The 15,772-nt window shown below is 41.1% G+C and overlaps 1 protein-coding gene across 1 annotated transcript; it reads left to right on the top strand.

Moving 5' to 3' along the window:
- The first annotated feature begins 574 nt into the window (after positions 1-574).
- Positions 575-13,444, top strand: eif2s3 (eukaryotic translation initiation factor 2, subunit 3 gamma). Its single transcript, XM_061713626.1, has 13 exons — positions 575-714; positions 921-1,050; positions 3,745-3,808; positions 3,907-4,034; positions 4,944-5,065; positions 5,210-5,304; positions 5,407-5,565; positions 6,619-6,753; positions 6,828-6,922; positions 9,838-9,982; positions 10,057-10,226; positions 11,906-12,078; positions 13,107-13,444. Exons 2-13 carry the CDS (start codon positions 982-984, stop codon positions 13,168-13,170), a joined length of 1,419 nt encoding a protein of 472 aa, XP_061569610.1. The 5' UTR covers positions 575-714; positions 921-981; the 3' UTR covers positions 13,171-13,444.
- The last annotated feature ends 2,328 nt before the right edge of the window (positions 13,445-15,772 follow it).

Genomic DNA, 15,772 nt, shown 5'->3' with positions numbered 1-15,772 from the left:
AACTACATAAACATTCTAAATATATTTTCTGGCTAAATTAACTTCATCTTTAAATCTTACACTAGCATCAAAACCTATCTTTCCATAAAGAACTACAAACCAAGGATGTGTTGTTTGGTGTTTTTAGGATGTGTTGTTTGGTGTTTTTGACCATGTAACAATTAGAGCAAAGCCAAAGGAAACATTTATTATTAATTTGTTGATTATCCTCGCAAAATTCCACATCCACAAATCTAAATTCTTACGCAAAAAACCCTTTTTTTTTTTTACTTTTCATTGTGAATTAAAACAGTATCTGGACTCTATTAAGTTTTCTAATAATTCAAAGGCAATCAAAACCATAAATGTATGTAAATGTTTTGGCCTTCTGTTATAATTTCACCCCCCCTGGTTGGTTATAATGTGTTGTGCTTTTTGTTTTGTTTTTTTATTTGAGTTGTACTCTTTATATGTTATAATTCGACGTGAATTTGCATAATGTGAAGTTTTGTTATCATTGTTATGTTTGCAATTGTTAATAAAAAAAAAACTACAAACCGAAAAAAAGAACTACAGCGCCGAGCTTGCGTCATCAGCCAGCGACGGTCCCATCACGTTGTGCCATTACAGCGTGTGGACGAAACCTTCATCTTTTTTCCGAGAGGAGACATCGGATATCCACGTCTTTTAGCCGATAATCACCGATTATAGAGGAAGAGAGAAGAGCCGCTCCTGGTAATTAAACGAATTGCTCCTTGTAGTTGAGCTGAATTGCATCAGCCGTAAAGAAAGGACCCCGTCCCTTTTCATTTTGAGGAATTACGCGATTTGCAAGCTCAAATTGTCCAAAAATAAATCCTCACTCTGATTTTTTTTTTATTTTTTTGTCGCCGGAATTCAAACCTGATTGTTGACATTGTTTTATTTATTTTTTTGTAAAGTAAAGGCAGAGTTCGGTGTTATCGGTCAGGCAGCGCTTCCTCTTCCGTTCCTCTGGTGAAGATGGCGGGCGACGAGTCCGGCACCACGCTGGGGCAGCCGCACCTGGCCCGGCAGGACCTGGGCAAGCTGGTGAGTGTTTGTGGGGGACCCGGGTCCGGGTCTGGTCCTGGTCCTGGTCCGGGGGTTCTGGGAGGAAAGGCCCAGGGCCGGGTCCAGGGGAAGGGGGGATGATGCCGGCCTGGCCCCGGAGGGCTGGACGGTGTTCTGCTGCTTTGACAAAAAATGCTCCCTAATGGTTTTCTACCTTTTGTAGAGCTACAATTTTACTGTGTTTTACTCCCTAAACCACTTCCTTGTCTCTTACCAGGCCGTCATTGTAAATAAGAATGTTCTTAATGACCTGCCTGGTTAATTAACGGCGAATGACTGAATGAATATCAAATAAAGCCCTATAATTGGGTTTTTTTCCCCCTCTTTATCGTTTAATGTTCACAAAGTGTAATGCAATTCATGTCATGGGTAGTGTATTTTGAAGGATCAAATACTCAACATCCCATATTATCAATTTTACATCGTGCAAGAAATCATGCAAACTTTGAAAATCGACTGTGCGCATGCGCAGAAGCACAAAGTAGCATTTCTCAGCAGGTAGCTTGTTGGTTTTTTTGATTGATTGAAGAATTTATTAGAAGAATTGCATAGGATCAGGTACAGTTTCATGACAGTACAGATTCACTGATACAAAGTCAACTAAAAGGCATTATTCCAAGAAAGCATTACACTTGTTTACATTGGAGACCTTTTTTTTAACTCGTATAACATTGAATGACATACAGGTAAGAAGCAGTACTTTGTAGGGAAGATTGTAAGAAAAGAAAAGGGGGGAATTACTGTTATTTTACACCGAGAGAGACTAAAAAGGTGATGAGACAAATAGAATAAGCTAGGTAATACAAAACAAGAAACAATAATCATAAGGAACAGCGGGATGTGCAGTAGAGGCTTTGATTATTCCCAGTTACGAGTAGCAGCCTCCTGTAGGTGGTTTTTAGGGCAGACTTGAAGGAGATTAGGGATTTGCTCTCTTCTATGGCTGTCTGTAAGGAATTCCACATGTTGGTAGAATAGGATGCAAACGAATTTGAACCTTTCTTGGAGTTTACCCTGGGCTGAAAGTGATTTGTGGAGCTGCCTCTAGTGTTATGGTGGTGAACATCTTTTACATTTTGAAAGTATTTAGACAAGTACAAGGGTATTTTGGAGGTGTAATGTATCTTGTACACCAAAATCAATGCAAGAAACTGTACTCTGTCGGCTACCAGTCCAGGATCATCCCACGCTGAGCGTATGGTTTGCTGTTAGGTGAAAACAGCTACTTTTATCGCGCGTGGTTTAGGGAGTAAAACACAGTAAATTGTAGCTCTACAAAGGTAGAAAATCATTAGGTAGCATATTTTGGCAAAGCAGCAGAAATTGGCAAAACACCGGGCCGAATGTGGACTAAATATTTCTATAGCGTTAATCGGTCAAAGCTTTTATTTTGACTGTGAAAGGGGGATTTTACTGTGTATTTTGGTGTTTAGAGCAGGTTTACGTTACAGACCTCTGAAATCAGACTACTGTAATCAGACTACTCTGATCTGGATTACATGGTCTCTAAAGACAGGAAAGCTGCTGTAAAACACAGTTTGTGTCTTCTGAAACCTCCAATAACTGTCGGATCAATTTTAACAATACAATGCTCTTTGTTTTACCTTTTAGTTGTAAGTATATTACATCATTTTTAAAGGTGACAAATGATGAATATTTAATCTCATGCAGCGAAAAAGGGTAAGAGTAAAAAGCAGAAAAACATCAGTGATGGGGTTGAAACTGTGAAAATGTGCTGTTTACTAGCCCACTTTGAATGTTTGAGAGTTTTTTTGTTTTTTTCCTCGGGTTTTCAATTCCAGTATAGATTTAATCACATAATTAATTATTTATTATTTATTTATTTATTTTTATTAATTATTTACTTAATCACCTCACTGCTAACCTTAAATTCCCTACGTTCCAACTTATTTTATTTATTTTTAATGTAAAGTCTGCAGAAATGGATGGATCATAACACATTGACAAATTGTGAAATGAAAAATCCTGTTTTCATTCGTCTGCAAAGGAAGAAAAGTTCAAGTAAATGTTGAAATAAGTTTTAATGTGCATTATTCTGAACCAATAAGCTACCTCATACTGTGCAATATTCTTTGATCCATTCATTTTGATAGTGTGTGTATGTATGTATGTGTGTATATATATATATATATATATATATATATATATATATTAGTCTTTTTTTTTTTACATAGCCTTTTACATGGGTGCACTTTTATGGAGCTGCTGCTTAATCTCATTATATTATTATAATTACAATAAAGGCTTTCTATTCTATTATTCAGCCCATATAGTTGTTTTTATTCTATTTTTTTGAGTTGTATTCCTTTTATTTTGTTAAATATTTATTTAAAGCCTTCAGAATGGAAGATTTAATGTACAAAATCTAGTTTAAAAAAAAAGCAGTAAAAAGTAAAAGAATTTAAAAGCAGACATAAAAATAGATTAAATCCAAGAAATAAAAGTCATAATAAAAAAAAAGTCCCAAAAATGAGGGATGATGCAGCAGAGCTGTTAGAATACCTGCTGACAGGAACGACGTCCTGTTGGGTTTGTGTTTGGAGCGCCGCTCCGCTTTGTTCCCGTCAGGATTAACTGGGAAGCTGCTCGGCTCGGGGAATTCCAGTGGTTTTGTTGGGAGGGGTTTTGTAACGGAGTTCATTCTCTCTGCAGAACGTGTCGACCCTGACGCCTCTTTCTCCAGAGATCATCAGCAGACAGGCCACCATCAACATTGGTAGGACATTTAAGGTTTAGTCTCAGGTTAACAATGAACGAGGACCCAGATCTGACCCTGATCTGACCCCGATCTGACCCCCGTCTCGCTCCTCTCAGGCACCATCGGTCACGTGGCCCATGGGAAGTCCACAGTGGTTAAAGCCATTTCCGGCGTCCACACCGTCAGGTTCAAGAACGAGCTGGAGAGAAACATCACCATCAAGCTCGGATATGCCAACGCCAAGGTGAGTGGAGCCGCTTTTATCCTCCGGCGCTGAAGAGGCAGCTCTAACATCGGCCCCGGCATCACATTTTTTGTTCCACTATGAGGTTCCTGTAAATCCCAACATGATATACAGGACTGTCTCAGAAAATTAGAATATTGTGATTTTCTGTATTGCAATTACAAAAAAAAACAACAAAAATGTCATCGATTCTGGATTCATTACAAATCAACTGAAATATTGCAAGCCTTTTTATTATTTTAATATTGCTGATCATGGTTTACAGCTTAAGAAAACTCAAATATCCTATCTTAAAAAATTAGAATATTCTGGGAATCTTAAACTGTAAGCCATAATCAGCAATATTAAAATAATAAAAGGCTTGCAATATTTCAGTTGATTTGTAATGAATCCAGAATGGATGACATTTTTGTTTTTTTAATTTCATTACAGAAAATAAAGAACTTTATCACAATATTCTAATTTTCTGAGACAGTCCTGTATTCTTTGTAAAATCACTTTTTGCCGTCTTTTCTTTTCCGTAGTCTGTTATGTTTGGAACAAGTCTTTTTTTAATATGGGCCGTCATTGTCTTCTCCTTTTCTGTGTTCCTGTGCTTATCGTGTTTTTCTTTCTTTTTTTTTTTCTAATATTATTGCAATTTCGAGCGCTAACTTGAACTTTGCAAGTTAATGTGCGTTCCCCTGACAACTTCCACAATAAAATCATTTTAAAGGGCTGAAGGGGGCTCTTAATTTGAAAAGGATGCAGATGTTGTTACGTTTGTATCAACAGTCTCGTGCAGTAACTTCAACAATGCCAACTGGTACTAAATTTCTGATTAAAATACGACGGATGACACTTGTAAAGAGTATACGGTCGTGTGACCCTCTAGTTTGAGTATATAAAGGTATATCTCCTCGTCTGCAGGTTTACAAGCTGGACGACCCCGGCTGTCCCCGGCCCGAGTGCTACCGGTCCTGCGGCAGCAGCACCCCCGACGAGTTCCCCACAGACATCTCTGGAACCAAGGGCAACTTCAAGCTGGTCCGGTGAGGAAACTCCTCTCTGCTGCAGCTCCACCTCCCTCTCCGTCTCCGCTCCACCTCCGTCTCCTCTCTGCTCCGTCTCCTCTCTGCTCCCCCTCCGTCTCTCCTCTACCTCCATCTCTGCTTCACCTCCGTTTCTTCCTCCAGACACGTGTCGTTTGTCGACTGTCCCGGTCACGACATCCTGATGGCCACCATGTTGAACGGAGCCGCCGTCATGGACGCCGCCCTGCTGCTCATCGGTGAGTGGTGGCTGCTTGGTGGGGGGTGGGGGGTAACGGTCCTGGTCCAGGTCCAGGTCCCGGTCCAGGTCCAGACTAAGCCCCGTCCGTGTCTCTGTGCAGCTGGAAACGAGTCGTGTCCTCAGCCGCAGACGTCGGAGCATCTGGCCGCCATCGAGATCATGAAGCTGAAGCACATCCTGATCCTGCAGAACAAGATCGACCTGGTGAAGGAGAGTCAGGCCAAGGAGCAGTACGAGCAGATCCTGGCCTTCGTGCAGGGTGAGTCCGGGCCCGGCCGGGATGAACCGGTTTATAACAACTTCAAAATACATAAACAACAGAGATGGTGCCCCCAACAGGAGCAACACCCGCAACAAAACACAACAGAACTCAACATCCATGTTCTTCACCCCCACGTGGCTGGTATCATATGACACTAGAAAAGATTTCAGATGATACTGAACATTATCTTTTCTGGGCCGACCACTTCATGCTGATCTCAAAACAAACCCAAACCAAAACTCACATTTCAGCACATCAGATTGTTCATCACACACTACGTCAGCAAATCCCCAAACTATTCCCACCTAAAGCAGTATATTATATTTCTTTACCGTTTCGTTATTTCGTCATTTTCAGTCTATCCACACTATTATTTGACCAAAAATCACGATTCAAACGAGATGTTCCACTTGTAGAGACTTCCTCCATCAGGCCTCTGGAGCTGCAGCCGTCTGAAATCATGTATCCAAGTATTTTTGTAGTTTTTAAGTACATTTTGGCCCAGTATAGGTACCCAAATAGAGAGTCGGCCTGGTCCTATCCACACTAAAACCTTTATAAAATCCATGTGCTTTAAGCTATTCTCATGTAACTTGGTACAGTTGTAGTGAAGGAGTTGCTGAATCCAGGCAGTGGTGTCTTTATAATTATATGCATTGCTATCATGGTGTTTTCCACTCTGCAAACTAAAAAAAAAATAGACAAGGATAAAAATATCTTTTTTTCTTCTTTGGTTTATTACAATTTACTCAGACATGTGAACATTCACAATTTTTCTGACACTGGAAATGCATGCTGGGAAGTCTTAACTATCCATTGAGACCAAGATTATCCTTATAATTGTGGAGATATTGTTGATTTACTTTGCATAGGCCTGTTCAGGTGAAATTCACATCCAAAATCCCTCAGGGTGAACAGTTTAATAAACATTTTACATTTTTTTGGTAGTTATTTGCACTTTTTAGCAATTTATTTAGTTAGTTTGGACTTGTAACATCCAGATTATCTGGGTAGTTTGGTGTGGTTCTAACGCTGGCGTTGGTCCTGCAGGCACGGTGGCGGAGGGAGCTCCCATCATCCCCATCTCCGCCCAGCTCAAGTACAACATTGAGGTGGTGTGTGAATACATCGTCAAGAAGATCCCGGTCCCCGTCAGAGACTTCATCTCCGAGCCGCGGCTCATCGGTAAGACCCGCCCCGGCGCCCCCAAACCCCCCCGTCTCTCCTCCTCCTCACCGTTTACACGCTTCTGCTTTCAGTCATCAGGTCGTTCGACGTGAACAAGCCGGGCTGCGAGGTGGACGACCTGAAGGGCGGCGTGGCGGGAGGAAGCATCCTGAAGGGCGTGCTGAAGGTGAGGACTGCTAGCGCCGCCGCGAGCCGCCACCGTGGCCTCTCTCTGAAGCCGGGCGGACACTGTGCGATTGTCGGCTCGTTTTGAACCGATTTTCCAGTCGTGCGACTATTATTTTTGAATCAGGACAGATTTCGCCCCATAAGAATTTTACCTAATAGACTGGCTGCTACCGTAATAAATCGTTGGCCAACCAAAAACTAACCCCATAAGAATTTTAGCTAACATTCACCAGAAGGTGGAACCAAAACAACATAATCCTGGGAAATTAAAACATTTTCAGTTTTTTATGTTCAATAAATATTTTCTACCTTGTAATTTTGTAAAAGATTTTTTTCTTTGAAAAGCATGACTAAATCAAATGTATTTGATTTATGCAATGGTGAAAAAATTGGCAAAATAAATGAAAAACTGCTGAAGAACCATGTTCGGTATTCGGCAAAGTGTTCATTATTATTTTCGGTTTCGGCCACAAATTTTCATTTCGGTGCATCACTACTCGCAAGAAAATCAAACATGTTTGAAATCCTGGTCGCTCCTCGTGAAAGAATCAGAGTTGAAGCAGCTACGACCCGACTGGACTCATCCTTTCACAGAGAGCATGCGCAATCTCTGATGTCACGTCAAAAACTATTATTTGTAGTTTAAAGTGTTGCAAATTCACATTACAAATCAGTTTTAATAGCAGAAAAAAAAGACCGCATTTCCCACGTCTGCCCAGCCAATTCCTTGTCCAATCACGACGTTGTCTAATCTTTTTTCATTTATCGCCACACAGAATGGCACAAATTGCTAAAGGCTGATTTATGGTTCCGCGTTACACCAACGCCTACGCCGTGGATTTAACGCGGAACCATAATTCAGGTTTAAGGCAGCGCGTTTGTTTTTGCTGAGCATCTTCGTCGTCTCCCACTTCGGGGTTCCTCCTCTTCTTCCACTTCTTTTTGACGTTGCAGTTCCAGTAACAGAACTCCGACATGAGGATTATGAACGTATAGTGTGAGCAGACGGAGCATCAGAGCATCGGGTCGTACAGTGTGAGAACATAAATCATGGGAACTTTCTAACTCAGCGATCTAGTGGTGCAGTTTGAGATGGGGCTAAATCAAACGGTTTAAAATATCGCACAGTGTCTGCCCTAGGCCTGTGTTGAAAAAATCGATTTCCCAATTCTAAATTGATTCTCATATTAATTCATATGTCTAAAGATCGATTTTTCTTTTCTTTTTTTTTTTTTTTTTTTTTTATTTTATTTATTTATGTATTTTTTTTGTTTTCATCATTACATTACAACTTTTGGTAATTTTTTTGTTTATCCTCAAAAAAGGAATGTTTTGTTGGACACGAGAATAACTGGTGCCATGATTTTGCCTTTAAATATGTTTAAAGGTATGAAAACATTAAAGTGGTTATAATTGCATAAATTGTCTATATTTCATTACTTTATATACTGTCTTGGGGTTACATTTGCAAAAAATGCTAAAAACCAAATGCTCAAAAATTTAAAACCAAAATAGACCGAAAATGGAACAAATAAAAACGGAATGTGGAAAAAAATAAAAGCGATTTCATCCGTCTCTGTTTCCTCCCTGGATCTGTTTGGTAATTCTGACCCACATGATGTTTCTGTTTCAGTTCTATCAGCATTCTGGGAGCTGATTGGTCCTTACAGCATCATTAGCTGCAATACTTGCTGTTGAATCTCAATATAATACTAGTAGTAATATGTTGCAGAACTACAGTCATATCATTCATGCAACAGCTCAAAAAACGGTTTTAATAACACTAACCCAAATCAATATCGGGATCGAATCAAATCTTGACATTTGAATCGATCCCCAGCCCTGGTATGCCCAGCTTAACGCGTCTCTAACGCGTCTCTAACGCGTCTCTAACGCGTCTCTAACGCGTCTCTAACGCGTCTCTAACGCGTCTCTAACGCATCTCTAACGCGTCTCTAACGCGTCTCTAACGCGTCTCTAACGCGTCTCTAACGCGTCTCTAACGCGTCTCTAACGCGTCTCTAACGCGCCTCTAACGCGCCTCTAACGCGCCTCTAACGCGCCTCTAACGCGCCTCTAACGCGTCTCTAACGCGTCTCTAACGCGTCTCTAACGCGTCTCTAACGCGTCTCTAACGCGCCTCTAACGCGCCTCTAACGCGCCTCTAACGCGCCTCTAACGCGCCTCTAACGCGCCTCTAACGCGCCTCTAACGCGCCTCTAACGCGCCTCTAACGCGCCTCTAACGCGCCTCTAACGCGCCTCTAACGCGCCTCTAACGCGCCTCTAACGCGTCTCTAACGCGTCTCTAACGCGTCTCTAACGCGTCTCTAACGCGCCTCTAACGCGTCTCTAACGCGCCTCTAACGCGTCTCTAACGCGCCTCTAACGCGCCTCTAACGCGTCTCTAACGCGTCTCTAACGCGTCTCTAACGCGTCTCTATCGCGTCTCTATCGCGTCTCTATCGCGTCTCTATCGCGTCTCTATCGCGTCTCTAACGCGTCTCTAACGCGTCTCTAACGCGCCTCTAACGCGTCTCTAACGCGCCTCTAGCGCGTCTCTAGCGCGTCTCTAGCGCGTCTCTAGCGCGTCTCTAGCGCGTCTCTAGCGCGTCTCTAGCGCGTCTCTAGCGCGTCTCTAGCGCGTCTCTAGCGCGTCTCTAGCGCGCCTCTAGCGCGCCTCTAACGCGCCTCTAACGCGCCTCTAACGCGCCTCTAACGCGCCTCTAACGCGCCTCTAACGCGCCTCTAACGCGCCTCTAACGCGTCTCTAACGCGTCTCTAACGCGCCTCTAACGCGCCTCTAACGCGCCTCTAACGCGCCTCTAACGCGTCTCTAACGCGTCTCTAACGCGCCTCTAACGCGCCTCTAACGCGCCTCTAACGCGCCTCTAACGCGTCTCCTCCGCTGCAGGTGGGCCAGGAGATCGAGGTGCGGCCCGGCATCGTGTCCAAGGACCACGAGGGGAAGCTGATGTGTAAACCCATCTTCTCCAAGATCGTGTCTCTGTTCGCCGAGCACAACGACCTGCAGTACGCCGCGCCGGGCGGCCTGATCGGTACGAGCCGCCGCCGCCGCCTGAACCCCCACAGGAAACCCGGGTCTCTAACACGCTCGTGTGCTCGTGTGCAGGTGTCGGCACCAAGATCGACCCGACGCTGTGCCGCGCCGACCGCATGGTGGGCCAGGTGCTGGGGGCCGTGGGGGCGCTGCCCGAGATCTTCACCGAGCTGGAGATCTCCTACTTCCTGCTGCGGAGGCTGCTGGGCGTCCGCACCGAGGGGGACAAGAAGGCCGCCAAGGTGAGCAGTGCATCATGGGAAACCGTGGGAGACACGAGTCGTGTTGACCCTGTATGACCCACCATAGAACAACTCTATTTTACATTTCTGCATGATATACTGCCATTTCATGGAGTATTTTTATTAGTGATGCACCGATTGTTCGGTAACCGAAATTGTTCGGCTGAAAATAGCAAAAAAAACACTTTCGGTGGAATAAGTGGGGAAAAAAACGAACAATTAATAACGGCGTTGTAATATAAGGTAATAGACTGGCCGCTCCCGTAACTGTTGCACCACAAACATAAATCGTTGGCCAACCAAAAAGTATTTTATGTTCAATAAATATTTTCTACCTTGTAATTTTGTAAAAGATTTTTTTCTTTGAAAAGCATGCCTAAATCAAATTTATTTGATTTATGCAATGGTGAAAAAATTGGCAAAATAAATGAAAAACTGCGAAGAACCATGTTCGGTATTTGGCAAAGTGTTTATTGTTATTTTCGGTTTCGGCCACAAAATTCCATTTCGGTGCATCACTAATTTTTATTTGCCTTTCACCAAAACAACCCATATGAGCCAATCTTTAATAATCTAATACTAACTACATAAATTGCTAAAAAGTGCAAATAACTACCAAAAAAATGTAAATCGCTTTTTAATTTTACACATATTTTTCTAAATACAGAAATCCCACAGCTAGAAAAAGTAACACAGAAGCCTTTTAAACCTCAGGAAGTTTATCTGGGATGAATTTATATTTAAGTTTTTGACATATATAAATTTATATATCACATTTAGATATTGCGTCTTCATCCAGCGCTGAACTCAGCTCAAACTTCCTCACTGTAAACCGTTTCATAATGTGTGTGGGTTGTATAGTGAGTGCGTAGTGTGTGTTGGTTGTCGCAGAGTAATCTTGTGGAAAATCTCTGATAAAAAGCACGAACAAGAGCGTAAATTCTAGGGCTGCAATGATTCCTCGAGTAACTCGATTACAAAAAATGATTGATGAATTTCCTCTGCCTCAGAGCCTCGTTTAAATAAAAAATTAATTTAAACTCACGTTTTGCACAGGTTCTTTTTAATGTTTCAAGAAATGTTAAGTTTAAAATAATTTTATTGGAAAACTTAAACTGTTTACCAGTTTGCTTGATATGTAAATGTCAATTATTATCATAAAAGAAACAAATTGGTTTTTATTAAGTGTTCTGTCTTGTTTTCTATTGTATATTTATAATGGGGCTTTAATTAAGTAAAAGTAAGTTTTATTCGATGTAATATTTCATAGAATAATTGATCACCAAAATATTGGATAGCTGCAGCCCGAGCAAATCCAAACAGACTAGTTTCCTGGGGGAATGACATCGCCTTCCTTTTAGTGAAAAAAATCCAACCTGATGACGTACGTGTCGACGTAGGACGAGCTGTGAACTCGTACCGGATCTATAAATAACCCGCAAAGACATGATGATTTCTACAATTTTACTGGATTATTATGGGATTTTCCAAACAATTAAATGGATTAAAACTCTGGGACACTGAATGCAGGATATGGAAGTGAAACTCTTCCTGTTTAAGCTGCAGAAAGAATTACTGCTGTTTTTATTTGGTTGTAATGGTAAGTTTGAAAAGCACCATGCCAGCCAGCGCTCCGGCCGGATTAAAGGGTTAAACGTCCGTCTCTCGTCCGTGATCAGGTCCAGAAACTGTCCAAGAACGAGGTGCTGATGGTGAACATCGGCTCGCTGTCGACCGGCGGCCGCGTCAGCGCCGTCAAGGCGGATCTGGGCAAGATCGTGCTGACCAACCCGGTGTGCACGGAGGTGGGCGAGAAGATCGCCCTGAGCCGCCGCGTGGAGAAGCACTGGCGGTAAGAGCGCCGCCGTAACCGCGGTAACCGCGCTAGGGATGGGCGGTATGGACTAAGAAGTGTATCACGATCATTTCTGGCATTTATCCCCATAACGATTAAAATGACGATAAAAAAAATACCAATTCAACTCCACCTTTGTAACTATAAATCTATCACCACATTCAGTCTTTGGAGCCAAAACACTGCTCTAAAAGATACTAAATACTACTAAACTACACCAATGGGAATCTTTCTTTCTTTCTTCATCTTTTTTTCTTCTTTCTTTCTTTCTTTTTCTTTCTTTCTTTCTTCATCTTTTTTTCTTTCTTTCTTCATCTTTTTTTCTTTCTTTCTTTCTTTCTTTCTTTCTTTTTTCATCTTTCTTTCTTTCTTCATCTTTCATTCTTTCTTCATCTTTTTTTCTTTCTTTCTTCATCTTTTTTTCTTTCTTTCTTTCTTTTTTCATCTTTCTTTCTTTTTTCATCTTTCTTTCTTTCTTCATCTTTTTTTCTTTCTTCATCTTTCTTTCTTTCTTTCTTCATCTTTCTTTCTTTCTTTCTTCGTCTTTCTTTCTTTCTTCGTCTTTCTTTCTTTCTTTCTTCGTCTTTCTTTCTTCGTCTTTCTTTCTTTCTTTCTTCGTCTTTCTTTCTTTCTTCCTTCGTCTTTCTTTCTTTCTTCGTCTTTCTTTCTTCGTCTCTTCATCTTTCTTTCTTTCTTCATCTTTCTTTCTTCCTCTCTTTTTTCCTCTTTTTCTTTATCCCTTCCTTCCTTCCTTCCTTCCTTCCTTCCTTCCTTCCTTCCTTCCTTCCTTCCTTCCTTCACGTACGTTGTGCATGGATTTAACTCGGAACCATAAATCAGTTTTACACAAAAACATCAACGGGAATTTATCGTTTTTACTGCGAGATGATAAATTCTTACCGTGGGGAATTCTTTTGGCGGTAAATCGTGAACTGTAAAATATCTCCCATTCCTAAACGGCGGTAACCGGGGTAACCGGGGTGGGAGGCGGGCTGATCGCCGTGGTAACCCCTCTCTGTCTGCAGCCTGATCGGGTGGGGCCAGATCCGGAGAGGCGTGACCATCACGCCCACGGTGGACGACGACTGAGCGGACCCGGCCGGGGCGTAACCGTGGCGACCGCCCCGCTCCTGAAGGCTCTTCTGTTTTTGTTTTTGTCGTTTTTCCCCCGACGGACCGGAAGAGAGCGGCAGGGACATTTGCTCTTCCTCCTCCTCTTCCTCACTTCCTCCTCTGCAGCCGCACGCGGCGCCATGACGACGAGCCTCCGCCGCAGACGAGGGAGCGAGGGGGGACGGGCTTCGGATGGTCCTCCCGGGGGCAGGGTGCAGATTTCAGACCTAATAAACACATTTGGAAATAACTTTGGTTGTTCTGAGCTGTTATTGTTGCCGTCGGAGACAGAAACATTTAAACCAGTGTCTCCCAACCAGGGGTCCGGGCCCCCCTGGGGGGGGCCAAACTTTGTCTGCTTTGAGGATATGCAGTTGTAAAAATTATATTTGCACAAGACCCAATTTAGTTTAATTAGAAAATGTCTTGTTTTATTTAATTGGAAATATAACTTACTGTATGTTTGCAAGTGCTGATTTGCTGATTTTTTATTTTTTTTCCAGAGATAAAACTTTATATTTTATTATATTTTTTAAAACTTTTTTTCAACTTATTTTACAGAGTTTTGCACTTTATTCATTCATTTTTGGTTTAATAAGAGCAAAGTTTGCACTTAAAGCCCAATGGGGCAAATGTTGAATAAAAAAACTGCATATTTGAAATCATTTCTTTGCCTTTTGTCAATTCACAAAATAATCGTAATCGAAAATCGAATTTTGAGAGAAAAAAAATCAAGATTTTATTTTTGGGCAAAATCGAACAGCCCTATAACACACCTAATGGAATACAGTAATCCAAGTCTTTATAAAGCCACTTAGAAATATTTTGGTCATTTTAAAATACTAAGTTATTTATCAGGATAAAAACGTATTATTATATCATTATTCAACATTTAATCATACTACTACTCCGACAGGTTGTTAAGGGAAAAATGTAAAAAAAAAAATTTGCTCTCATATTAAAAGAGACATTTTTCAGAAATATTTTTATGTCCTTGCAATTATTTTTTTGTGTGTATTTTATACATTGGTGACACAAAATGAAGGTGAGAAAAACAAAGTCATGTGTATACAGGGTAAACCAAAGAGAAATGTATCAAAAAAACATAATTAATGTAAATCTTTTCAATTAAAGGTTTGTAACGAATAACTTTACTCTTTTGGTGCCGGTACGTACGGGTCGGGGGGCCCGGCTGGTCTTAGACACAAGTAGGGGAACAAGGAAAAAGGTTGGGAACCACGGATTTAAACTGATGCTTCAATCTTAATTCAAAGTTTTTTCCCTGTTATGTTGTGAGACGTGAGCAGAAACTGATGTTTCCAGATAAATGCAGATTAGAAATTCAAATAAATGTTAAATCTTTGTTTCTTACTGCTGTGGATCCAAATTAAAACAAAGAAGGAAATTATTTTAAAAATAAAACTAAATAGACTGGTCATTCACATCCTTCTACCAGGTACCGTTGCCATGGATACCACTGTGACGGGGCTGTAATCACAATCCTCTTGGTTTTTCCTTCTTGGGTTGTTTTGAACCCTCCGACCTTCTGTCATCCTCAAACATAGTCTCCATGGAGACGGCAGCCTCATCTTTCTTCCTCTCCATCAGCTTGAGAAGGAAGGAGCTCAGGACTGACGCTGGACGCACTCCCACCTCCACCTGGGAGCGCCCGTTAAACAAGGTTCCCGGGTCACGGGCAGATAACCATCCCCACCATGATTAAGTTATAAGAAATAAAATAAGACTTAATAAACATCACTCATACGGTGCGTCTGAAATGCCATAATAAACAGTATACACTTTAAAAGTATACTTAAGTTCAGCACACTTTTGAGTAAATATCAGTAATCTGCATTAATTTGGACGCACTACTCAGAGCCACACGTCGCTTCCTGCCGTTGGGAGGGGAGTTGTTACCATGGTAACAACTCCTGTCACAGCAGCAGTAGCAGCACCGCTCCACTCTTTCGCCTTTATCCTAAAACAAGATAACTTTATATAAGAGATAAGATATTCCTTTATTAGTCCCACAGCAGGGAAATTCGCAGTGTACAGCAGCAAAGGGGATAGTGCAAAAACAAGAGGCATCAATAGAAATAATAATATCAGAGTATGACACACTATAAACAGTATAATATATATATATATTACATATAATATTATTATATACCAATATTATACTTATGACATACGTATCTGCGCAGCACAAACACCGCTGCATTGCATTGTGGGAAGTTTCTACTCAGCTAGTGTCCATCAATCCACACTAATACATTTCTCCAGAATGAGTATGGATTATGGAGGATTTTTTGTGCCAAAATTAAATAAATAAATACATCATTAATTAATTAAAATAGGAATGAAATATATCATTAATTAATTGTGTTATCAATTAAAATTAGAACGAAATATGTCATTAATTAATTAAAATACAATTCATTTTAAGTAAAAATATATATTTATTATTTCAGCATTTAATTAATTAATGACACATTTAATTAATGATTTCGTGTTGCGTGTGAATCATGAAATGTAAAACTGCATTTAATTAATTAATGACACATTTAATTAATTAATA

The sequence above is a fragment of the Cololabis saira genome, chromosome 22 (genome assembly GCF_033807715.1).
Source record: "Cololabis saira isolate AMF1-May2022 chromosome 22, fColSai1.1, whole genome shotgun sequence".
Lineage (NCBI taxonomy): Eukaryota > Metazoa > Chordata > Actinopteri > Beloniformes > Belonidae > Cololabis > Cololabis saira.
The sequence above is the reverse complement of the archived record's forward strand: the minus strand, read 5'-3'. Positions and strand labels throughout refer to the sequence as shown.

Bases quoted from the DNA above. Each gene is read 5' to 3' on its own strand.
- eif2s3 (XM_061713626.1), top strand. From the start codon at position 982: ATGGCGGGCGACGAGTCCGGCACCACGCTGGGGCAGCCGCACCTGGCC. The intron at 5,305-5,406 runs GTGAGTGGTGGC...GTCTCTGTGCAG, and splicing joins CGCCGCCCTGCTGCTCATCG to CTGGAAACGAGTCGTGTCCT. The intron at 5,566-6,618 runs GTGAGTCCGGGC...TTGGTCCTGCAG, and splicing joins GATCCTGGCCTTCGTGCAGG to GCACGGTGGCGGAGGGAGCT.